We start from the raw sequence: 25,677 nt of genomic DNA on the forward strand, positions 1-25,677 counted from the left end.
TTCTAACTTATTTCACTTTGGGTAATACCCTCTAGGTCCATCCATGTTGTTGCAAATGGCAATATTTCATTCTTTTTTTAAAACTAATATTCGTGTGTGTGTGTGTGTGTGTGTGTGTGTGTGTGTGACTTGCTAATTGTATCTTTCCTCTAGAGATGACATTTCCATGACTGCGCATCAGACTTTCCTGGATTCCATTTTGCCCTTGCCGCATATTATGGTAACTGCACCACCCGGTTTCTGATGGCTCAGCACTACCCCCTGGGCTCTATTATTTTGTATCCTCTCATCCCCATTGCTATTAGTGAGCCCAGCTCTGCAACAACATCTGTACGGTTAACCTTGCCCTTCAGAGGAAAGCTACTACTGATAGCTCAGAGATGTTGTCTTTCTCACCAGCATATTCTTTACTACTGTGGCCTTCCTGTAGAACAAAGTCTTCTTGCAGGTTTTCAAGACTTACGGTCTGTTCTTTTAACACACTCACTTCCTTAAACCCTTGCACCCCTTCTTCCGCTGCCTGCCACGGCGGTTGTAGCGTTTCTACTCCACTTAAGAAGGGTTTTGCTTTCTTCTAGCTTCTAAGAGCCGTTCTAGCAGGGCATCAACACCTTCTCCTGGGGTTCTTGCCAGGGTGATAAACAGAGTACTACGTCTATGTTAGTAAACACTGTCCTACTATGTTTTACCTCTACCCCTAATCTAGCACTCTTCGAATTAAGCCATGAAGACACTCTCTCAGCTGCTGAGGTCATGATGGCTGGGTTCTGCAGAACCTTCAGAGGATATAATGCTTCTTTCTTAGCAGGCCCCAAATTTCCCTGTTCATTTTTATTATAGCTTTAATTATCGATCTCATGGCTGAGAGGGAAGTTGGGGATAGACCTTCAGGGAGCATGCATGTGGTATTGAAGGGCACAAGCCTCTTTTTTTATTTAATAGTTTATTGTCAAGTTGGTTTACATATTAACACCCAGTGTGCATCCCAACAAGTGCCCTCCCCCATGCCCATCACCTCCCTTCCCCTCTCCCCCACCCCCATCAGCCCTCAGTTTGTTCTCAGCATTCAAGAGTCTCTCATCGTTTGCCTCCCTCCCTCTCCCCAACTATTTTTCCCTTCTTCTCCCTCATGATCCTCCGTTAGCTTCCTCCTAATCCACCTCTATGTGCAAACATATGGTATCTGTCCTTCTCTGCCTGACTTATTTCGCTCAGCATAACACCCTCTAGTTCCATCCATGTTGCTACACATGGCCAGATTTCATTCTTTCTCATTGCCATGTAGTATTCCATTCTATAAATATACCACATCTTTTTGACTCATTCATCAGTTGATGGACACTTAGGTTCTTTCCACATTTTGGCTATTGCGGAGAGTGCTGCTATGAACATTGGGGTACATGTGCCCCTATGCATCAGCACTCCTGTATCCCTTGGGTAAATTCCTAGCAGTGCTACTGCTGGGTCATAGGGGAGTTCTATTGTTAATTTTTTGAGGAAACTTCATACTGTTTTCCAGAGGGGTTGCACCAGTTTACATTCCCACCAGCAGTGTAGGAGGGGGGCACAAGCCTATTAATCATCTTCAAGCCAGAGGAAAGCCCTAGTTCTTAAGGAGTGAGCCTCTGAAGTTCAGAGGGTTTGAGGGAATCAGGGGCATCAAAATCTGAATGTATCAACCTTGATGTCATCTCTCAGGGTCCCATTTTTTCCCAGCCAGAGTCCTGACTTTACATGACAGACTTGGCTAGGTTGCCAATTTAACCTTCTTGAACTCCGCTGTTGTTACAAATTACGTCATGGGTCTGGTCCTCAGCTTTTTCTACCCTTTCACTGCAGAAGAGGGTTTCTTAATACAAGCATAACCATCTTACTGTGCTTCACCTTCTTGCAATTTGCAGGTATTGTTTTTTTTAGAAATTAGCTTGTGGAAACGCTGCATTGAACAAGTCTATCGGCACCATTTTTTCAACAGCATTTGCTCACTTTGTATCGCTGTGTCACATTTTGGCAATTCTCACAATATTTCTTTCATTGTTATCTTTGTTAGGATGGTCTGTGAGCAGCAATCTTTGATGTTAGTATTGTAATTGTCTTCGAGTATCATGAATTGCACCTATATAAGATGACAAACTTAAATACATGTATTCTGACTAGTCCACCAATCACTATTCCCCATCTCTCTCCTATTCCCTGAAACACAGCAGTATTGAAATTAGGCCAATTGATAACCCTACAATGGCCTCTAAGTGTTCAAGAGAAAGGAGGAATCAGCCACACATCTCTCACTTGAAATCAAAAGCTAGAAATGACTAAGCTTGGTGAGGAAGGCACAAAGGCGTGTCAAAAGCCAAAATAGGCTGAAAGCTAGGCCTCTTGCACCAAACAGCCGAGTAGTAAAGGGCAAGTTCTTGAAGGAAGTGAAAAGTGGTACTCAGTGAACACACGAATGATAAGAAAACAAAATTGCTTTATACCGATATGGACAAAGTTTGAGTGGTCTGGGTGGAAGATGAAACCAGACTCAACATTCTCTTAAGCTGAAACCTAATCCAGAGCAATGCCCTAATTCTCTTCAGTTCTATGAAGGCTGAAAGAGATGAAGAAGCTACAGAAGAAAAGTTTGAAGCTACCAGAGGTTGGTTCATGAGGTTTAAGGGAAGAAGCCTTCTCCATAACGTGAAAGTGCAAGGTAAGGCAGCAAGTGCTGGTATAGAAGCTGCAGCAGGTTTTTCAGAAGATCCAGCTAAGATCATTTATGAAGGTCAATAACAAATTTCCAGTATAGACAAAACAGCCCGTTGGAAGAAGACGCCATCTAGGACTTTCATAGCTAAAGACAAGCCAGTGCCTGGCTTCAAAGCTTCAAAGCACTGATTGACTCTCTTGCTAAAGGCCAGTGGAGCTGGTGACTTTTAAGTTGAGCCAGGGCTCATTTACCATTCCAAAAATCCTAGGGCCCTTAAGAATCATGTTAAATCTACTCTGTCTATGCTCTAAAAAATGGAACAAAGCCTGGATGACGGCACATCTGTTGACAACATGGTTTATGGAACATTTTAAGATCACTGATGAGAACTACTGCTTAGAAAAAAAGATTTCTTTCAAACTGTTACTGTTCATTGACTGTGCACCTAAGAGCTCTGAAGGAGAAGTACAAGGAGATTAAGGTTATTTTCATGCCTGCAAAATGGCAACATCCATTCCACAGTCCTGGGTCTGGGAGTCATTGAGACTTGCAAGTCTTATTATTTAAAGAAATATATTTCCTAGTATCTATATTTCTGTCATACATAGTGATTTCTCTGATGAATCTGGGCAGAGTAAATGGAAAAGGTTTGGGAAAGGATTTACCATTCTAGGTTCCATTAAGAACATTTGTGATTCTGGGGCGCCTGGGTGGCTTAGTCGGTTAAGCGTCCGACTTTCGCTTAGGTCGTGATCTCGCGGTTCATGGGTTCGAGCCCCGCGTCAGGCTCTGTGCTAACTGTCAGCTCGGAGCCTGGAGCCTGTTTCAGTCTGTGACTCCCTCTCTCTCTGACCCTCCCCTGCTCACGCTGTCTCTCTCTCTCTCTCTCACCCTCCCCTGCTCACACTGTCTCTCTCTCTCTCTCTCCTAGAAAAAAAAAAAAAAAAAAAAAGAACATTTGTGATTCATGGGAAGTGGTCAAATAACATGAACAGGAATGTGGCAGAAGTTGATTCCAGCCTTCATGGATGACTTCATGGGGTTCAAGGCTTGAGTGGAGGAAGTAACTGCTGATGTGGTGGAAATAGCAAGAGAACTAGAATTAGAAGTAGAGACTGAAAGAGGTGTCTGGGTAGCTCAGTCGGTTCAGCTCAAGTCATGAACTTGTGGTTTGTGAGTTCAAGCCCCGTGTCAGCTCAGAGCCTGGAGCCTGCTTTGGATTCTGTGTTTCCCTTCCTCTCTGTCCCTCTTCCTCTTGCACTGTGTCTCTCACTCAAAAATAAACAAAGATTAAAAATAAAATTTTAAAGAAGTGGAGACTGAAAAAAAAAAGTGGAGCCTGAAGATGTGACTGCATGGCTGCAACATCATGATAAAGCTGAACAGATGAGGGGTTGCCCTTTATGGACGAGCAAAGAAAATGGTTTCTGGAGACAGAATCTACTCCTGGTGAGGATGCTTGAAATGACAGCAAAGCTTTTGGAATATTATATAAACTTAGCTGATAAAGCAGGTGCAGGGTTCGAGAGGATTGACTCCAATTTTGAAAGAAGTTCTACTGTGGACAAAATGCTATCCATCAGCATCACAGGCTACAGAGAAATCACCCATGGAAGGAAGAGTCAATCAATGTGGAAACTTCAATGTCGCCTTATTTTAAAAAATTGCTGGAGTCACCCCAGCCTTCAGCAACCACCACCCTGATGAGTCAGCAGCCATCAACATCAAGACACGTCGCTCCACTAACAAAAAGATTATGACTCACTGAGAGATGATGGTTAGCATTTTTTAGCAATAAAGTATTTTTAAATTGAGGTATGTCCATTGGTTTTTTTATACATAATGCTATAGCATACTTAATAGACTACAGTAGAGCGTAAATGTAACTTTTATGTGGAATGGGAAACCAAAACATTCGTTTGACTCACTTTATTGCAAGACTCCCTTTATTGTGGTTGTCCGGAGCTGACCTGCAATGTCTCTAAGGTATGCCCAGATGCTGCGAAGGTAGCCCATTTGTTTTCACATTTAGCCTTTAATTAATCATCCTTGGGGGTGCCTGGGTGGCTCAATCGGTTAAGCGTCTGACTTCAGCTCAGGTCATGAACTCATGGTTCGTGACTTTGAGTCCCGCATCGGGCTCTGTGACGACAGCTCAGAGCCTGGAGCCTGCTTTGGATTCTGTGTCTCCCTCTCTCTCTGCCCCTCCCCTGCTCACACTCTCTCTCTCTCAAAAATAAATAAACATTAAAAATTTTAAAAACAAATGAATCATCCTTGTCTTTCATGGTCTGTTTTAAAATTATAATTGCTTCTAGCAATAGCCATCCAATACTATTGTCTTTATAATTACCGCTTCCTCCTATTTCTCGATGCCCAGTATACTACGCCCTAGCACCCACAGGTCATCATCAGTGAAAGCTTTAATAATTCCAGTGCTGTCCTGTCCCTGTGCTGCATCTCTGGCCAGAGACGGGGTCCTCATTGCCAGTCAGGCAGCAGGTGATCTAGGCCCCAACTCCCATTTCAGCGTCTGCTTTCTACTGCTCCTGGCACCAACTGTCACCAGCTGGACCCTCCATGTAGCGATGCAGAAAGTTGCTAAGGGAGCACTCTCAGGATAGATACCCGAAAGGGGGTTGGAGGGATGCAAGACTAAATAAAGGAAGAAGAGGATTCATGACGATGCTGACAATCTTTTCAGAACTCAGGGGAACTGAGATGGGAACAGCCCTCAGGAAGAAGAGGTGCTTGGACAAGAATAACCTCGCCCTACCGCAGTTGTTTTCTTCATCTGCTCGTTACTAGGATTTGATTACAAAATTAGCTCTGTAAAATAATCTTACTGATATTTTGTTGGTAAGACTTCTAGAAACATCCGAGCACACATGATTATTTCTTAATTTATCTATTACAACAGGAGATCCCAAACAGCTTAACTCATTGATTATAGTTCTGCTTTAATAGAGTAACATTTGAAAATACACCAATACCTAGGGGGAAAAAAAAAAGGAAAGCAGTAGGAAGTATTGGGAGCACAGTTGTGCTTTAGTTCGGGTCTAATTGTAAGAGCAAAGGTACTGTCTCAGCAAACACCACCCACCAGCTCTCCCAGCACATCCAGTGGTAACATGGGAGCAGATACTTCACAGGGGACTTGTCAACTACCCACCCTATAAATTCACCCAGTGTCTCATCTGGATTTTTCATAAGAAAAGAGGCGGATCTATAATTCACAATCAGTGTCAGGTTTCTGAAGACTTGGGTGTGAAATATTACCTGTCAATTTGCTTCTCAGACTGAATTTTTTAAAAACAGGTTAACTTATCCTTTAAAGCAATTTTCTAGACGTAGGCAGTCTAGGTAATTTCATAGTGATGTTGGTTGAATATGATACAAATGGAATGCAGGTATTTTCCAGGACAATAGAATAGATGAAGGAAGCTTGAAGAATTCGTGAAGAAAAAAGGTCTAAGCTTTTCGTTCAGATGTTTCTAAGTTTCTATAAAACTTTTTTATTCCAGAATTGATCATTTAACTCTGGTACATAAAACATACTGAATTCATTGCCTGGCACCAAAATGGGAAACCCTCTCTTTTACATAATGAAATCCTCTTCTGGTCCATCTTGGCCCAAGTCCTGGTTGTCTGAGGGCAGATTTCTCTGGAGAGGCCTAAAGTTGTAATAAAAAGCATTGTTTTCATCTACTGGTTGGTATTCCTGTTCAATTTCAGTGAGGAAACCACTTCCAGAGCCACTTCCGGAGCCGGAGCCAGAGCCGGAGCCGGAGCCGGAGCCAGAGCCAGAGCCGGAGCCAGATCCAAAATAGTCCTCAGAAAGAGGGAAGACATCATTCAAGTTCTGGGATCCTGACATTCTGAAGTAAGACAGAAAAATGGGAAAAGGAAACAACAACAGTAAAATTTGAGACCTAAGAAAGGTAATCATAATACATTTGTAAGACAGAAAATTAATGCAGCCACCAAGGTGCTCAAATTAAAAGTTAAACACTTCCCAGTTATTCAATACTTTAAATAAAAAAAAATCAATCAGACCTTTCTACATGTTTGCCTAGACTTAACTCACTGCATTTATCAATCNAGAGCCGGAGCCAGAGCCGGAGCCGGAGCCGGAGCCGGAGCCAGAGCCAGAGCCGGAGCCAGATCCAAAATAGTCCTCAGAAAGAGGGAAGACATCATTCAAGTTCTGGGATCCTGACATTCTGAAGTAAGACAGAAAAATGGGAAAAGGAAACAACAACAGTAAAATTTGAGACCTAAGAAAGGTAATCATAATACATTTGTAAGACAGAAAATTAATGCAGCCACCAAGGTGCTCAAATTAAAAGTTAAACATTTCCCAGTTATTCAATACTTTAAATAAAAAAAAATCAATCAGACCTTTCTACATGTTTGCCTAGACTTAACTCACTGCATTTATCAATCAACACGTACACATTGCAGACTCATGGAAGCAATGCTAATTTTCTTATGACTAGCATAGCAATCCTATATTTGGTAAATTAAGAGGTCATTTATTTTAAAAAAAGATCTCTTTTCCCACTTTATTCCATTAAAGAAAGCACAAACAAGTAAGTCATCCTAGATAGATGACATTTTCCCCAAATTTAAAATTTCTACAAAACTTCTAATAATTCACAGTGCTTCAACACAACTTCTTAAGAAATTCTTTGCAGTAAGTTAAGCATTATGTTTGCTACCATATTAACATTCAATTTCCTCTCAAACAGTAAATGTATTAGGGCGCCTGAGTGGCTCAGTAGGTGAAGTGTCTTGATTTTGATTTGACTCTTGATTTTGGCTCAGGTCACGATTTCACGGTTCGTGAGATCAAGCTCTGCATCGGTCTCAGTGCTGACAGCACAGAGCCTGCTTGGGATTCTCTCTGTCCCACTCTCTCTGCCACTTCCCCACTTGTGTTCTCATCTCTTTCTGCCTCAAAATAAATAAGTAAACTTAAAAAAAAATGTAAATACATTCATTCAGCTGGGTTCAGTTTGGTGGTTTAGAAGTCCACTCAGCACCAAAAGACCAGAGCCATGTTGATACTACCCCTCAGTGGTGCAACAACACAACTAAATATCAGAGACAAAAAATGCATTTCATAGTCTATGGGTCATTTTTTCCATGAAGATAATGAACCACAGGCCATTCAACAGATTAGAGTGTCATGCATGCATGCCTTCAGTAAATATTAAACATCTGATCCCTATTCTAAGTGCCTAGGAAAGAATGGGGACAAACAGATTAGGTCCCTCCTCAAGAAATTCATAACTTATTGGGGAAGACAGACAATGAAAAGTGAATAAATCAGGAAACTATGAGGTGACGCTAAATGCTATGCAGAGAAGTGAAATAGACTAATGCACGAGAGGGTGACCAGGTAGCTAGTTTAGACTGTGGGATCAGGAAAAAGGGATCAGAACCGGAAACAGAAAGCACATGCGCGAGCACAAACACACACACACACACACACACACACACACAATATCAAAGCATGGAATGATGAGGTCACCTAAGGAAAGCATGCAGATAGAGAAGAGGCCCAGCACGCAGTCAGGGCCACACCAACACCTTAAATATTGAACAGAGGAGAAAGAACAGTCAAGGAAGTAGAAGAAAACTCAAGATAAGGTGGGGCCATGGAAGTCCAGAGAAGAAAGTATTTCCAGGGTAGGGGGTGACGGTTAACTGTTTTGAAGGCAATTAAGAAGTTGAGAAAGCCAAACAGAGAAATAAACAGTGGATGTGTTAACCAGGAGTAACTGGGACTTTAACAAGCATTCTGAGAGGAAGGTAGGAATAAACGGAAGTCCAAACAGAAGGGATAGAGGGATGGGGAGACAGGAAGCATCCTTTCCAGTAAGTGTTGCCATGAAGAGGAGCAGAGAACAGGGCAACGGCTGGACAGGGCGGCGAGTCAAAGAAGGGATTCTGGCTAACCGCCCGAGATGCAAGAGAACGAGAACGTCCGCATACTGACAACAAAACGCTGGTCTCAGAGGAGTAACTGCAGACCGTAAGTCCTAGAAAAGGCGTGTAGAAATAGGATCCCCAGAACAAGGAGGAGTGGCCCTAAAAGGTGCCATAGTCAGAGTCCAATCAGGAAACTCATCTAAATATTTAACGCAGGAAACTACTTAGCGTGTGTGATGGAAGAGAAGCGAAACCAGAAAGGGGCTAGTGAGGAAAACCCAGAGATGGGAGAAAAAGATACTTCTCTCCCTGGGCTAAAGGGACAGTGGGAGGAAGTGGGGTTACTTGAGCCCAATTACTAGGGGCGTCTGGTGGGAGCTGAAGTCATGGAGGACACACAGTCCCGCCAGAGGTGCCACTCAAGGCAGGGACTGAGGAGAAGAAACATCCTGGTCTCTCCCTGCCTCGCATGCTCTCTGGTCTCCCTTCTGTGCCTTCCACTGTCCGAACTGAGCCACAGAGCAGGGAGCCTGGGAGATGCAGACCACGGGATGAGCGCTCACCCCCTACTCAGTACAGAGAAGGAAGGGGAAAGGAGAAAGAACGGAGAGGAGGGCAGATGGGCCCAGGACTAACACAGAGGCAAGGACTGTTCACTCATAAGTGTCGGGAGTGTCAGAGTGAGATGGGAGATTTCCCAGCTGAGGAAAGATCATAGAGAGGAAAAGATGTAAGATAGTCGTTTTAGAGAACTTGGGTTATTCGTCTAACATTTTAGATTTAAATGAATTACTGTGGAAACTCCGGAGTAAAAATAATGGAGGATGCTACAAAATCAATGTCAAGCTTAATGCCGTGGACTCAAAGTAGAGGCGCATGAGCAGGATTGCAGAGCAGCATTTTGAGGATGGGGACAGTGATGGTGTAATCTCCTAAGCAGAGAGTGCCAGCAACGAAGAGGGTCACCAGGACCCCTGGGGTGATGATGGCCTCACCTGATTTGGGCATGATGACTTCCTGGCTTTTTAAAAAATATTTTTAAAATGTTCTATTTATTTGAGAGAGAGAGAGAGAGAGTATGAGCAGGGGAGGGTCAGAGAGAGAGGGAGATACAGAATCTAAAGCAGGCTCCAGGCTCTGAGCTGTCAGCACAGAGCCCAACGCGGGGTTTGAACCCATGAACCATGAGCTCATGACCTGAACCGAAGTCACCTGAGCCTGAGAAGTCGCCTGAGCCACCCAGGCGCCCCTCCCCAGCTTTGAAGAGAGTAATTTTCTAGGATTAATCTTCGAAATCTAAAGATTAAAGCTTTATGATAATCCTTTTCATAATACATTTTTTTCCACATGTTATAGGACTTTGATAGTCACTGAAACAATGGATTCTAGGACAATTCCATTTTTTTTACTTATGAATTCCTATTGGATCTTTTTTGCAAGTTTAAAGTAGGCTTTATTTCATCAAGAAGAGGTTTGGCTTTGGCTTCGATAAACCATGGCCATTTATTCTTCCTTTCCCTAATTTCTTTTTTCAACACTACTATTTAATCTCTGAACATTTTTATCACCCCTCAAAACTCTCATGCCTATTAGCAATCATTCTGTATTCCTCCCTCTCCTTCAGCCTCCAGTGACCACTCATTCATTTTCCACCTCTATAGATCTGCCTATTCTGGACATTTCATATGAATAGAATTGTGTAATATATGGTTTTTCGTGTCTGGTTTCTTTCACCTTGCATAATGTTTTCAGGATTCATCTACGTGATCACATACTTTGTCCCTTCTGTTGGCCAAATAATAGTCCACTCTAGGGATATCCTGCATTTTGCTTATGCACGCAGTTGACAGACTCCTACTGGATTTTAATGCATAACCTGCTCTATTTACATAGATAGAATAATGCTCAATCATTTCTGATACTTGTTGGTGAAAAGTGGTCGATTTTTGTCTCTGCTGCCACAAAAAGACCTTGCCAAAGTACGGATGAATCGTGCACTCTTGCACATCTCACACGCCAGCAAATACAGTAGACAGCTTTACCATGTGCTGTGCGGTGGAAACCAAGCTACCAAGGTGAGAGCCTGAAGGAAAACACATTGGACAGCCCTCCCTTCTCCAACCCAAGATCTCAGTGCGACTTGGTGACAGTAAAATCAGAGGAAGTTCACTTACGAAGAAGCGTCGGTCCTTGGAGGGAAGATTCTGTTGGTTTCGTCTGGGAGTAGGTTGAATACTGGTCCTTTTTCATCAATGCAGTTTGCAGAATTACTGTCAGGACTGCAGCGGACCCACTGGTACCTGGCCGGCCGCACTGGGGAACCTGCCCCCAAAAAAGAACCCACGTGGTTACTAAGTATCTCTTATACCCCTTCTCATCACTCTGTGCAAAGAAATTGTTGATTAAATGAATTCTAAATTTGGTAGAAGGTAAGGTGTGGGCAGGTTTTATGACCATAAATGTAACAGGAGCCCCCGCCACGTGCCAGCCTGTTAAATACATTGTCCTCCCAACTCCCCCACAAAGTAGCCCAGAGTTTAAGGTTACAATAGGCTTGGGCAATCAGTGGCCTAGAGGAAAGTCTTCAGTTCTGCTACTGGTGATCGGGAAATCTTCACTTCCCTGAGCCCCCAGTGTGACATGAAGGTATGAACAGTGTCGCTTTTTTCATAAGCTGGTCCCCCAAATTAACTGAGAAATGCACGTAAAGACGTTAACATACTGCCAGGAACACGACAAACACTTGGTAGCGTTAACTATTTTATTTTTGTACTATCATCTCCACTTTGCGCAAAGGGAAACCGAGGCCACACAGGTATTGAAGGACCCAGGATTCAGACCCATATCTGACCCCCAAAGCCTGCCGCTTCTTTAAAGATGAGTGAAATCACTTTCAGAAAGATTAAGGAATACACCGAGTAGTACCGAAGACATTACAGGGCCCCAGTTCTTTAGGGCCATTTGGTGTTCTTAGGAATAGAAAGTAAATAAAAACTTGGCCTCTTTCTTTGCCCTCAGATCCAGGCAGAGATTTCAGAAGAACCAGGCTCCTCTACTCGCAGAGGGACAGACGGGTTGGGACACCCTAGTATGGTACCGCTTCTGTTGAGTTTAGTTTCTGCACAAAAGTCTCCAAATCTGGTGTTAGGAGATCATACAGAAGATCCCTTATTAATTCATGACATAAACTGTTCATTCTTCAATTTAGCACGAATGGAAGCCTGGTGGTGAGAAGTACTTCCCCATACTTCAAAAGGTTCATCCCCTCCCCACCCAGAGCCCATGCTCTAGTCACACAAGTGCAACCAATAATCACCTAGCAAGAAAGGGCATGTCTAGAATTCTTGAAAAGCAGGAAAAGTGGTTTTAAAACCCAGCACATTGTTGTCTGTACAGATCAGAGTGGAAATGATAACTGTTTCAGAAAACAAAACACCCGGTGCTATGGACAATCACAGCAGCATTTTTTTTTTTTTTTTTTTGGAAAAAGGATGGAAAAGTACATGTCAAGAAAAAAGCTATTATAAGAATGAGGCAGGGGCGCCTGGGGGGCTCACTTGGTTAAGCGCCCCACTCTTGGTTTCAGCTCAGGTCATGTCTCGTGGTTCGTTGGTTTGAGCCCCGCCTTGAGCTCTGCGCAGCCAGTGCGGAGCCTGCTTGGGATTCTCTCTCTCTCCTCTCTTTCTGTCCCTTCCCTGGTTGCTCTCTCTCTCAAAATAAATAAATAAACTTAAAAAAACAATAATAATAAAAGAACGAGGCAACTCTCTGGACACTGATATAGATTCTCCAAGGTAGATTATTAAGTTAAAAAAAAAAAGTAAGGAACACTGTGCACTGTGTTAACATTTGTGTGTGTTTTTAAGAATATATTTACATATATGCTTGCATGTATATATCTTGAACCTCTGAAAAGTTACACAACAAATTGATTGCCTTTGTCGAGGGGATTGATAGGCAGAAGACAGAGGAAGCAAGGATCCTGATTGCCCTTCCTTCTCTTGACACACTCCTGCAAGCTCCCTACAGCCATTCATCTGCTTCTTGTCATCATAAGTTAGTTTAGGGATGCCTGGGCGATTCAGCTGGTTACGGGTCTGACTCTTGATTTTGGCTCACGTCATGATCTCACAGTTCCTCAGTTAGAGCCCCATGTCAGGCTGTGTGCTGACAGCATGGAGTCCGCTTGGGATTCTCTCTCTCCCTCTCTCTCTCTGCCCTTCCTCTGCTCTCTCGCTCTCTCTCTCAAAAATAAATAAATAGACTTAAAAAATAGTTTACATCTTCTAGAATTTTACATAAATGGACTCATATAGCAATCTGACAGAGGGTTTCCAGACATTGTTTTAATCCAGAGACTAACTGAGAGGTGTCTCTACCTTTCACAGTACTCTCTTCTAGAAATGGACAATCTGTTGAGATATTCCTTATCTCTAGGCTGCTTTGGTTGCCATTTTTAAAAATAACATTTACATTAGAAAAGAAATATGTGCTCATTATAGGAAGTTTAGAAAAATGTATTAAACAAAAAAAAAAAAGAAAAGAAAAAAAATTACCCCTCATCCCATTACCCAGCATCCCCAGAGATCGTGAACTTTGGAGTTTTGGGGTCACCCCCAATATCTGTTTCTAGGAGAGTATGCACAAACTATGTCCTGTTCTCTGAAAGCAACTATCAGAGGTTGAAATGTGGAGCTTCTACCAAAGTCAAGTTTACTTTACCTCTTAATAGGATGGCCAAGGACTCTGTTCTTAAAAGATGGCAGAACCACAGACCTTTTTCAAAATGCCCTTTCTTTATGATTCTCTATTATGTCTATCTGTACTCAACTTTGTCCTAGCTAATACCTCTGATTAACCAAGTTATTACTTCATTAATACATATGATACATATTTTATATCTATAGATAGATATATAGATATGTAAAATATAATGTTTTAAAAAATACATGAAGCTGTTCACCTTAGTATTATTTAAACTAGGAAAACGGGAAATAACTCAATCAAAGCAATTAAAAATACTCATGAATAGGCATTCATATGAGGGAATATTGACCAAAAAGTAAAAAAGTAGTGGTTATAGAAAAGACTATGTAATATAATAGGAAAATCTACATTTAAAAATGAGTAAAAAAAGTAGAATACCACTCTGCATAATAGTTGTTAATGCAATCACATAAACAGATATTAGGGGAAAATTTGAGAAAATCCACAAAAATATAGCAATAGACTCTTTGGTGATTTTTTTTCTCATTTTGTTTAATAAATTGTTATAAGTAACAGTATTCCTTTAAAAAATAAAAGACACCAATGTAGAAGTAAATATGCTCTCACTGGTTTCTTTCTTTCTTTCTTTCTTTCTTTCTTTCTTACCTTTGGAACTATTATCACAATTTTCCCTGTGGTTCCTGAATATAACTAACTGTATCTGGCTTGGGACAGCTAGTCATCCAAAATAGGTTAGTTCTGTCACTGCCTGGAGACTGGAGGTAAAGTAGCAAGATGACACCCAATGCCCCTTATTAGTTGTGTGACCTTGACCAACTTACTTAACCTCTGGGTAGCTCGGTTTCTTCATCCATAATGAGGACAGTAATAGATCCAAAAATAAGATATAAATGTTAGGTTCTTAGAATAATACCTAGCATCATGGTCAGAGCCCCTTAAACGTTAGTTTCTCTGATGAGGAGGAGACCACAATGACCAATCTCTGCTAGTGGACAGCTTATAAAGGCATCGGAACTTAAATACTCATTCTGCCATTTAGTATCTGATTCTCAATTTCTCATCTTTCAAAGATGAATAATAGTATCCCAAAGAGCTCCTGTCCAGTGAGATAAAAGTATGTAAAACATCTAGCACAAATCTTTGCACATGGATTTAATATGTTTTATCTTTCTTTCTCCTCTGATTCTTTCCTCAAGAAGCATAAGGTTGACCTCCAGTTGCTACTTAGAAGCCCTGCATTGTAGGTTGGATGAAAATCCAACATCTCCAGCAGAGGGCGATGTCTTCACACTCCATGCTGTCTAGACCAGCGCTACTCAGAAGTGTTAAGACAACCAAGTATGGCATTTACTTTCTTTTTTTTTTTAATTTTTTAATGTTTATTTATATTTGAGAGAGACAGAGACAGAGTGCGAGCGGGGGAGAGGCAGAGAGACGACAGAGACAGAATCTGAAGCAGGCTCCAGGCTCTGAGCTGTCAGCAGAGAGCCTGACCCGGGGCTCGAACTCACAAGATCCCGACCTGAGCTGAAGTCCCACGCTTAACCACCTGAGCCACCCAGGTGCCCCACATATGGAATTTTCAATGTTAAAGCAGCTATATTTTTAAAAGTAGAAAGAAACAAGTGACGCTAATTTCAATACATTTCATTTAACCAATGTATTCGGATATTTCCATTTAACATATAAACAATATAAGTTATTAACGAATATTTTACGTTTTTCTTTTCATGTAAGTCCAGGTGCATATTTTTGCACTACCAGCACATTTCAGTTTGGATTCGCCCCATTTCAAGTTCTCAGGGGCCTTCATTTTGGACAGTGTAGGTATAGGCATTCTCCTTCACATGCAGCTAATGTGCTAACTACCAAGCTGAGGGAATGTTTGCATAGATAGGAAGTTAAACAGAAAACTAAAACTAAAACTTTATGAGGAAGCATCCAGGCGAAAGACCCTATCTTTTCACTGGCATAATACAGCTTTGGTAAACTCGTGAAAACAAATTCTAAAATACAAAACTCCCCCCCCCAGAATTCAGAGTCTCAGCTTTTAAAATTTATAGAGGGGCTTCTTGAGGTGCCTGGCTAACTCAGTGGGTAGAACACATGGCTTCTGATCTCAGGGTTGTAAGTTCGGGCCACACGTTGGATGTAGGGATTACTTTAAAATAAAAAAAGAAGAGTGGTTTCTTTGAGGGAGGTTGATAAATATGTTCTAAAATTGACTATGATGGTAGTTGCATATATCTGTAAATATAATTTAAAAACTTTGAATGGTACACTTTAAATGGATGAACTGTATAGTATGTGAGTGCTATTTCAATAAAGCTGTTTAAAAACTTATAAAGAAATCAAAGGTAGAAGTCACCTCCCAGAAAAGTTGGTCTAATTTGGGACTTTAATTTTCAGTTGGATTAAAATAAAGAACTATATAAAGACACAGTGTTCCTGACATATCTATTGAAGGGTGTTGGCAGGATGTGAATCCAACAGTTCAAGCCCCGATGTTGTGGGAATATCTTGACTCTTATCTTGCTTGGGAGAAATGCCTTATCATGACTGATTACTGTAATTGAAAAAAATGAAAGAGAGAATGCTAGTGGACACAAGGGTTATCTTCCTCAAAGTCCCCACCTACTGGATCTGCTGGTGAATTTTGTGGTGGATTCCAGGGAAAAGAATAGTAAATTACTTAGAATCCTTTTCCTCACGGCTCCCCACTCCCACATACACACAGAGTCACTAGTTCCGCTTTACCAAAATGCTTTCTGTGGATGAACATTACCCCAGTAATCTCCCTGCATCTTTTTATATGGTAGTACCTACCAATTTTTCCCCAACATCATAATTTGCCAGTTTCCTATTCTTAATGGAGATCTGCTGCAGGTGTGTTAGAGAAACCTAAGCAGAAACTGCCATGCGGAGGGTTTAAAAAAAAAAAAAAAGAAAAAAAGACTGTTTTGTTCATTGTTTTGGTAGTATGGAAACAGACCTCACTAGGAGCTGCTTCCTACGAGACAATCAATTCCACAAAATAGATAAGGTTCCCCCACTCTTGCACGGTTTGACAAGCTGTAAATGCTCCAAGTTTACTTTCAATTTCTCCCTCTCTATACCTCAGTTCGCTGGTAAACTTAATAGCAAGTTTACTATAGTCAAAACAAGGTTTTTTGTTTTAAATAAAGAAAATCTCGAGGCACCTGGCCGGCCTAGTCAGTAGAATACCTGACTCTTGATCTCAGGGTTGTAAGTTCAAGTCCCTCATTGGGTGTAGCGATTACTTAAAAATAAAAACTTTTTTTAAATAAAAACTTTAAAAAGAGAGAAGAGAAGAGGAGAAGAGAAGAGAAGAGAAGGGAGGGGAAATTTTCTACCTACAAGACAGTCAAGTTGCAGTAGAAAGTTAACTCTGACCTTGAAATCAGATGGCTGCTTCTGGCCCGAGGCAAGTCTCAAATATTTTGCAATTGTTTGTCTAAAGAGCAAACGAGCTTTCTCTTCTATAAAGTGGTGTTAATTCCTCTTCACAGGAAATGTGATGATCATTTACTAGAGAATGGGCATGAAATCACTTTACAGTCAAACAACAGCACACACGGGTAGAATCAGTATCTACTATAACCTAAGAGTGTGGAGTGAACACATGATCTGGCCACAACTGCTCATGGATTTTCCATTTTCTCTCTTTGTGAGCATCTTTTAAAAAGAGGGGCAGGGCGCCTGGGTGGCTCAGCAGTTAAGTGTCCAGCTCTTGATTTCAGCTTGGGTCAGCTTGGGTTTGTGAGATGGAGCCCCACCGACTATGGAGTCTGCTTGAGATTCCCTCTCTCCCTCTCTCTCTGCCCCTCCCCCCCCACTCTTTGTCTCAAAATAAATAAATAAACATGAAAAAAAATTGAAAGAGGGGCAATACAAGAGTTTAGGATTCACAGACTTTATCAATAATCAATAATCCCCTGGAGAGCTACATTAAATTGATAGCCACCTGGGTCTCCCATGCATTGCCAAATATCCATTTCTTTGTACCTGATAGACAAGATTTTACATCATGTCTTTACTTGGGTTTGACTCATAATAACTGATAGGGACTGAAGTGTGTCCCCTCAATTTGTATGTTGAAGCCCTAACTCTCAATGCCTCAGAATGGGATTGAATTTGGAGACAGGAACTAAGAAGAGGTAATTAAGGTCAAATGAGGTCATATGGATATACCCTAATCCAGGATGGCTGGTGTCCTTATACGCCAAGGAGATGAGGACACAGACTCACACAGAGGAAGGACCATGTGAAGACACAGAGAGACAGGCATCTACGAGGCAAGGAGAGAGAGGCTTTGGAAAGAAACCCCACTGACATCTTCATCGTAGCTAGAAAAGCCTCCAGCCCAGGGTACTGTGCAGCCTTAGCAAACTAACAGAGTAATCCAAGATGTTTTGAGTATGTTCAGTAAAAGCAAGCCAAAAGCCTAGTTAATTTGATCAGTTCAGTCAAACCTGTGGTTTGAGTAAATATTTTTTGAAAGATGGGGGCGAAATGCCATCGAATCACATCTTCCATCACATGGATGTATGGTGAAACCGTACATTGCAGCCCTGAGCCTGTCATCGCTGACACACGCAGCCTCGGGTGGGCCTCTATTCCCCTTCCTATTCAGATGTGGACACAAACCCTTCATTCCAACATCAAGTGCACTTCTCCTTTGGAAATACCCTAGTTTTTCAGTGCATTCATTCTCTCTTTCTTGGTTCCTTTTCCAACAAAGAGCTAAACCTACCAGGGTTAAATGCTAGTACTTTGTACAATTTCATAATGGTTTCTTCACTTCTTTCTGGTGAATACCTACTACATAAGGAACATTTTTGCTTTCATTCTAGTTTTACCTGCTGAATCTTAGTGGGGAATGTGACATTTGCGGGAAACTCTGAATATGTAAAGACTGACTTAGCTCTTGCAGGGTAGACCCCTCCTCACCCCCCACCAACTGGTCACTTAGATCTGTGCTACAAATATAGACCTTGTTACTCTGGGTCTTGTCACAACACATTAGGGAATTACTTCAACAGGCTGAAGATTTTCCCTAGAAGACCCAAGCCTGTTCCCTACAATCAATAATGTTTTATACTTTAAAAAGTAAACAGTTTGGTAAAAAAGTTTCAGCAACATCGCTTGCTGTTAACTTTCTTCAATAAATGCATAACAAGAAGAAAATAATTTTATAAATTTCCAGTACATGATGAATGTATCTGAGATTCCCTGTATGATTTGATTTCCACCAAAAGTAAAAACATGACCACGAGCTTCACTTTGAAGAAACAAATCCAGGACAGGTATGTCACTAGGAGTCAGTATTTCCTGTACAATTTGGGGAACCTTAAATGTTCATAAATTCTCTCATCTGTTTATCAGGTAGTGACCTTCTGCCTTGTTTAGACATGATCCCTTATTTACCAAAGGAGAAGAAATTGTATCTTTCTTACAAACTGTTCATTTCTGTTTCCTTAGTCATTAAGACTTTAAGTTGTTTCAGTCTGACTAAACAACCCTGAATGATGGAGAAGTCTAACAAGAAATTTCCAAATGTAATGTGTCTCTGAGCAATAGCACAAACACTAAAATTCTTTGGCCTCTTTTTAAAGTCTGAGAGGGTTTGTACTATGTCTAACCATAATTGAATTTTCACTAAGAACCAAGTTTTTTTTAAAGAAAAGAAAAACAGGCAAATTTACTCAGAGTTTTACAAATATATCATTTCCCACTGTTAGAGTAATTATGACGCCACCATAATATATGAAAACTTGGGACTGATAGAAACCCTTAGGGACAGGCACTCGACGATGCCACCTTCTCCAACAGACACGTGGATCATTTTCTATATTACTTTCTTGAACTTTTAAAGGTTTATAAACTAGGGGCGCCTGCATGGCTCCGTCAGTTAAGCATCGGACACTTGATCTCGACTCAGGTCACGATCTCAGGGTTCGCAGGATGGAGCCTCGCATGGGGCTCTGCGCTGACAGTGCGGAGCCTGCTTGGGATTCTCTCTCCTTCTGTCTCTTTCTGCCTCTCTCTCAATAAAATAAAACATACATAAAAAAATAAAAGGTTATGAACTATACCTTTTCATCCAAAAATAAAGGAGCACGTTTCAATCATTGTGAGAGCTTACGAGGCCACACCTGCCTCAGAATTTCAGTCTTCTTGGTACCAAACTTAACCACACTCACACTGAGGAGTTTAGCCACCCCAGATCTTTTTCCCTTGCATTCTTTCTCCCACAGTACATTCTGTACCTTAAAGTGAATATAATCATTTGTGGGAACCCTGGTGCTTACAAAGATTATGGGGGTTCGCGGGGTGGGCAAGATTCCTGAGTCTTACCTTGAACCGAAGCATCAAAAACCAGGAGGAAGGCAAGAGCCAGGATAAACGTCCTGCCCTGGAGCAGCTGTGGCATCGTGACCAGCTCGCTTCGGTCTCACTGCCTGCGCACCGGCTTCACGATTAGGAAATGTAGCAGGGTGCACTCTGTCCCTTTTAGAAAAAGTTCCAAAACCTCAAACCCTGCCCAGAACACACGTCACAATTTCCTGAACAAATAGAAAGAGATCCACATCAAAACCCAGCAAGATAAAAAAAAAAAAGGACAGCAAAATAACTATTCATACCCGTTATGAAACTGCACTGATCTCTCCCCAAGTCTGCTTTTTCGAAAGTTTCGTTGTTCGCCACTTGTCTGTTAGAAATTGTTTCCCCACTGAGACAGTAGAATCAGCGTTCAGTGCAGTTTGTTTTTCCTCTCCTCAATTAGCAAGCTGAGCACAAGATTTTTAACATAAAGGGTCCCCCCTGCTCTGTGGATGAGTGGGAGCGGGGCCCTGCCTTTTCCTACTGAGGACCTTCGACATCAAATGTGAATTTTCCTTTTCATCGGGACTGGCACAACTCACTGGGTCAAGCTCGAGAGGTACAAGTTCAAAGCTGAGCTCTCCCCTATGAAAAAAGTGTTCTCAGGTTTCAGAGAACAGGTTTCTTATTGGACTCTGTTGCTTCCATTGCCTCGATCCCTGGTTCTCCTTCCTCCTCCAGAAAGGAGTGAGGATTTCCGGTTACCAAGAACTTGGGCAAAACAGAAAAAACGACCTCGTATTTCTCTGCCCCTTCACACCAAGTATTCTTCACGATGCAATTCCATGTATGCTTTTATCTGTCCTCCTGGTAAAAGTCTCCACCTTGAATTCTGGGTCCTCTGGCCTTGAACGAGCCGGGAATCAGAAACAAGGTGCGTGGTCCGCCCAAGGGCTGCTGGAGCTCAGGGGACACACAGCCGCGCTCCCCCGCCCCGCCCCCGACCCGTGACCAAAGGAGTGGCTGTTTCCTGGGTCCTGAGGATCGTGCAGAGACTCTAGAGGACTAAGGAACCCGGGCAGCGGCTCCACATTAAAGTCGCAGGATAAACACAACAGTCGAACACGTGTTCTTGCCTGGGGGCACACACCGTTTCCTTCTTTCAAGGGTCAACCACTCTCCATTTCCACAGGCCTATCCCTGCACCCCCCACTTTCCATTTTCACCCTCACTGTGGTCTGTCCTTTGACAGGCGGGAGGGGTTTCCCTCTCTTGTTTTCAGCTTCCTGCTGATTCCTTTACCATTTCCTGCTAAGGACAGGCTCGGAATCTAATCGCTGGGTAGCTGTGCTGCAAGTCCACAGGGCCATGAAGAATGCACATCTCGATGGGTCTCAGAACCATCTGGAAGTGTGGCCAAGGACTCCTCTTTCGCTGTAACCAACCCCAAACTCAAACCCAGTGAGTTCCTTACTGTGGCATAGTAGTTTCAGCTTGAAATAACAGCCCTCATCTTTGGTCCCTTCTAACCCTATCCCCCAATTTAAAGCCTCGGCACCAAAACAATAGCGCCTGTCAAGAGCTCCCGTAAGCCCTGCGAAACCTCAGAACTGCTTAGAGCTCGTGCTTGAAAATGGTCATTTTGGAGGCCTTTTTCCTTTGGGTACTTCATTTTTTTCCTTCTCTGGCTCATAGCAATTTTTTTTTTAATGGTGCAGCATTCTCAACCACTTGCTCTTTTCTCGCTACACTGACTGACCAACGTTTCTTTTCCCAAATAGCCTTCCCCCCGTTTCATTTCCTAGTCTTTGTCAAGCTGCAGAGGAGCAGGACCAAGGCATGTGGCGTCCGGAAGTCCTAGGTCCTAACCTGACTCCCTCACTTAGCAGCTGAGAGCTGCGGGGCCACCTGCTCTGGTTCTGACCACGGTGAGGGAAACCAAAGAGAGGGCGCACGGGAAGCTCACTGCGCATGCGAAGCGGGGTGCGTGAGAGGCGCCCCTCCGGACTGCGCACCTACCATCTTCTTGCCCAAAATTTCCTCCACTAACCGAAGAGGATCTTTATCTGTCCCTAAACCTTACCCTCTACAATAAGCCTGTTCTCGATAATTTTAAAAGCCAAATTCTGTTCTGGACTCGATCCTTCACTTACCAGGCAACCTTAAATGCATCCGCTTTACTTCACGCTCAAGTGATTTGCCTGCAAAATGGGTGTCCTCATTCCTTAACAATCGCTGTGGAACAGGACACAAACCAGTTCCACATCTAAAAAGTAATGTACCCTGCCTCCTCCCCCCTTCACATAAACATGGCTTTTCACTGGGGCGCCTGGGTGGCTCAGTCCGTTAAGCATCTGACTTTGGCTCAGGTCAGGATCTTGAGGCTCGTGGGTTCAAGCCCCACGTTGGGCTCTGCGCTGACAGCTCTGAGCCTGGAGCCCGCTTCAGATTTTGTGTCTCCCTCTATCTCTGCCCCTCCCCTACTCATACTCTTTTTCTCTCTCTCAAAAATAAAGAAATAGTTAAAAAACAACAACAAGGCTTTCTACTAGCTATTGGTTTCAGGGTGGTCTTTTTAAAAATGGATCTGTTTTGGGGCAACTGAGTTGCTCAGTTGGTTAAACAACTGACTTTTTAAAAAATTTTATGTATTCATTCATTCATTTATTTATTTATTTTTAAATTTACACCCAAGTTAGTTGGCATATTGTGCAATAATGATTTCAGGAGTAGATTCCAGTGATTCATCCCCTATGTATCACACCCAGTGCTCATCCCAACAAGTGTCTTCCTTCATGTCCTATTTAGTCCATCCCCCGACCCACAACCCCTCCAGCAACCCTCAGTTTGGTTGCTGGAGGGGTTGTGGGTCGGGGGATATTTAAGAGTATATTATGTTTCGTCCTCCTCCCTGTTTTTATATTATTTTCTTCCCTTATGTTCATCTGTTTTGCATCTTAAACTCCACGTATGAGTGAAGTCATAGATTTGTCTTTCTCTGACTTATTTCGCTTAGCATAATATCCTCTAGTTCCATCCATGGTGTTGAAAATAGCAAGATTTCATTCTTTCTGACTGCTGAGTAATACTCCATTGTGTATATATACCCCATCTCCTTTATCCATTCATCCGTCAATGGACATTTGGGCTCTTTCCATACTTTGGTTATTGCCAATAATGCAGCTATAAACATTGGGGTGCATGTGCCCCTTTGAAACAGCACACCTGTATCCCTTGGATAAATACCTAGTAGTGCAATTGTTGGATCGTAAAGTAGTTCTATTTTTAACTTTTTGAGGAACCTCCATACTGTTTTCCAGAGTGGCTGCACCAGTTTACATTCCCACCAGCAGTGCAAAAGGGTTCCTCTTTCTCTGCATCCTCGCCAACATCTGTTGTTGCCTGAGTCGTTAATGTTGATCCTTCTGGCAGGAATGAGGTGGTATCTTGTCATGGTTTTGATTTGTATTTCCCTGATGATGAGTGATGTTGAGCATTTTTTCATGTATCTGTGAGCCATCTGGACATCTTCTTTGGAAAAGTGTCCATTCATCTCTTTTGCCCATTTCTTCACTGCATTATTTGTTTTTTGGCTGCTGAACTTGACAAGTTCTTTAGAAACTGACTCTTGATTTCGGCTCAGGTCATGATGAGCTTCAGCCCCAGGTTGGGCTCTGCAGTGAGCATGGAGTCTACTTGGAATACGGTCTTCCTCTCTCTCTGTCCATCCTCCTCTCTCTCTCTCTCTCTCTCTCAAAATAACCTTTTTTGAAAAAAAGAAAAAAAACAAGCCGATCTGTTCAGAGTGGTTGAGATGTCCCTGCATCACAACTTAGCAGAACACTTAAGATGAGCTGAGGTTGTCAGAAGAGATACTGAGGGAAGCACAAAACTGCTCTGAGGAACAGCTTCAAGACTCATTTCTTTTTTCAAGCTTGAAGTTGAAGATTCTGCCATCAGCAGCCTCGAGGACTTCCTTGGCTCTTCAATGAGGAGGCCTTGACTTTACATTGGGCACTGCACCAAAAAAACAAATAGCAAATAGACCCTGTACCAAATCTGTGTCTCAAGAGTCTCATTAGGTGGCGCTTGCATGAATGCTTGATTTCTAGAATGGGAAGAGACCTTAGAAACCATCTACTTCACCCAATCATGTGGGCGAAGTGCAAGTCCAGAAAGATAGATGTCTTGCTGTTGGTCATATAGCTGGTGATTGGCAAAAGCAGGTCTGGAACTCAAGTTTTCTAATTCAAAGTCAGTGATGGACGAGGATTAAGATTGCTAAATCATCAGGTCTTCCTTCCAGTTTTTTGGGGTTTTTTTTGGTTTTTTTAGAGGTACATACTGAAGTATTTCTGTTGGGAATGATAAAATGGTTGTGATTTGCTTCTAACTAATCCAGTTTGAAGTGCGGGACAAGAAAGGGATAGCTGGATTGCTGAAACTGAGCAATGAGAAAGTAGAGGTCCTTTAAACTAGTCTCCCTACCTTTTTTTTTTTAAGTTTATTTATTTATTTTGAGAGAGACAGAGACTCGGGAGGTGCAGAGAAAGAGAATCCCAAGCAGGATCTGCACTATCAGCGCAGAGCCTGATGTGGGGCCTGAACTCATGAACCGTGAGGTCATGACTTGAGCCGAAACCAAAGGTCGGACGCTTAACTAAGTCACGCAGGCATTACTTCTTGGAATTATTTTCACAAGGAGCTAAAATGTTGGAAACAAATCTTTTAGGGTAAATTTCAAACAAAAGGGACTAGGAGTCATAATCTCATGGTTAGTGGGCTCGAGCCCCGCCTCGGGCTCTGTGCCGACAGCAAGCTCAGAGCCTGGAGCCTGTTTCACATTCTGTGTCTTCCTCTCTCTCTGACCCTCCCCTGCTCATGCTGTCTCTCTCTGTCAGAAATTAATAAAAAACATTTTGAAAAAGTGATAAATGCTTACTATAAATGCAGTTGGGGCATAGCAATGGGTGGGGGAACTAAAAAGAAAGGACAAATCCCTTGTCACCTTCCATCCAAAGATTACAACTCTCCTGCTCTGCCTTTGGTGACTCACAGTGGCATAGAACACTCACTAAAGCGCTGGGTTCTCACTCATCTCTCCTTATTGCCATTATTTTACACCCTACGTTATGGAACCACCTAGACCCATTGGTGTCTTCAAATCTAACTTAGTTGTCAATTCCAGCCAACCCCATACCCATCCATCAATTCACCTCTTCAAGGCTCTGAGCTTGCTCTGCAGATTAGCAAACTATCCAAGTTCCCAAACTCAATGACAATATTTCCTAAGCTTCATAGCCCAACCTTGCTCATGCCCCCCAAAACTTTTACACATACTGAAATTCCACTCACATACCTGCGATTATATTAAATGTTATTGGTCACTAAGGAAGAGAGAAGTTCTTGCCTCTTAATTGTAACCACAGAATAATAACCAGATCTTCAACGGCTTTTTGGTTTCAATCTTCTGAGGCTGACCACATTTACCAATTAAGTTACAGCACTTAAATTCCTTGTTATTGTTTGCCTCCCCTGCTCCCCCCCCTTTTTGTTTTTTTACTAAACTTCTAGATTAGCTTAGCATGTTTCTGTATATCATCCCAAGGCACTGAATGAATGAGTAAATGAATTGTTTCTGTATTGAATAACTCTTATTTTTGGCATGTGCTAGTTTTATCTTCTCATCTAGATTATTCCAGGGATATGGTTTTGACTGGTAGAGAATATAATGGGGCTCAAATAATTGTTGATTACCAAAAAGTTAATGACAAATTTTGCAGACTAAAATTGTGTATCATGTTAGTAATCAAGGAAAACCACTCAATAAAAGTATTTTGATTGTTGGGGAGCCTGGGTGGCTCAGTAGGTTAAGTTCCCAACATCAGCTCAGGACATGATCTCACAGGTTGTGGATTCAAGCCCCGTGTCAGGCTCTGTGCTGACAGCTCAGAATCTGGAGCCTGTTTTGGATTCTG

General features: G+C 42.2%; 1 protein-coding gene across 1 annotated transcript; it reads right to left on the reverse strand.

Annotated features, from left to right (window-relative positions):
• Positions 1–5,629: 5,629 nt before the first annotated feature.
• SRGN (serglycin) lies at positions 5,630–19,880 on the reverse strand. The gene is made up of 3 exons (XM_077778515.1): positions 19,733–19,880; positions 10,801–10,948; positions 5,630–6,567 (listed from the first exon to the last, which is right to left on the reverse strand). Exons 1-3 carry the CDS (start codon positions 19,806–19,808, stop codon positions 6,288–6,290), a joined length of 504 nt encoding a protein of 167 aa, XP_077634641.1. The 5' UTR covers positions 19,809–19,880; the 3' UTR covers positions 5,630–6,287.
• Between the last annotated feature and the right edge of the window lie 5,797 nt (positions 19,881–25,677).

This window comes from Crocuta crocuta, unplaced genomic scaffold (genome assembly GCF_008692635.1).
Source record: "Crocuta crocuta isolate KB4526 unplaced genomic scaffold, BGI_CrCroc_1.0 scaffold167, whole genome shotgun sequence".
Taxonomy (NCBI): domain Eukaryota; kingdom Metazoa; phylum Chordata; class Mammalia; order Carnivora; family Hyaenidae; genus Crocuta; species Crocuta crocuta.

Coding starts and splice junctions, on each gene's coding strand:
- SRGN (XM_077778515.1), bottom strand. CDS start 19,808: ATGCCACAGCTGCTCCAGGGCAGGACGTTTATCCTGGCTCTTGCCTTC. Junction 10,949..19,732: donor TTTTGATGCTTCGGTTCAAG/GTAAGACTCAGG, acceptor TTTTGGGGGCAG/GTTCCCCAGTGCGGCCGGCC. Junction 6,568..10,800: donor CCAAGGACCGACGCTTCTTC/GTAAGTGAACTT, acceptor GTCTTACTTCAG/AATGTCAGGATCCCAGAACT.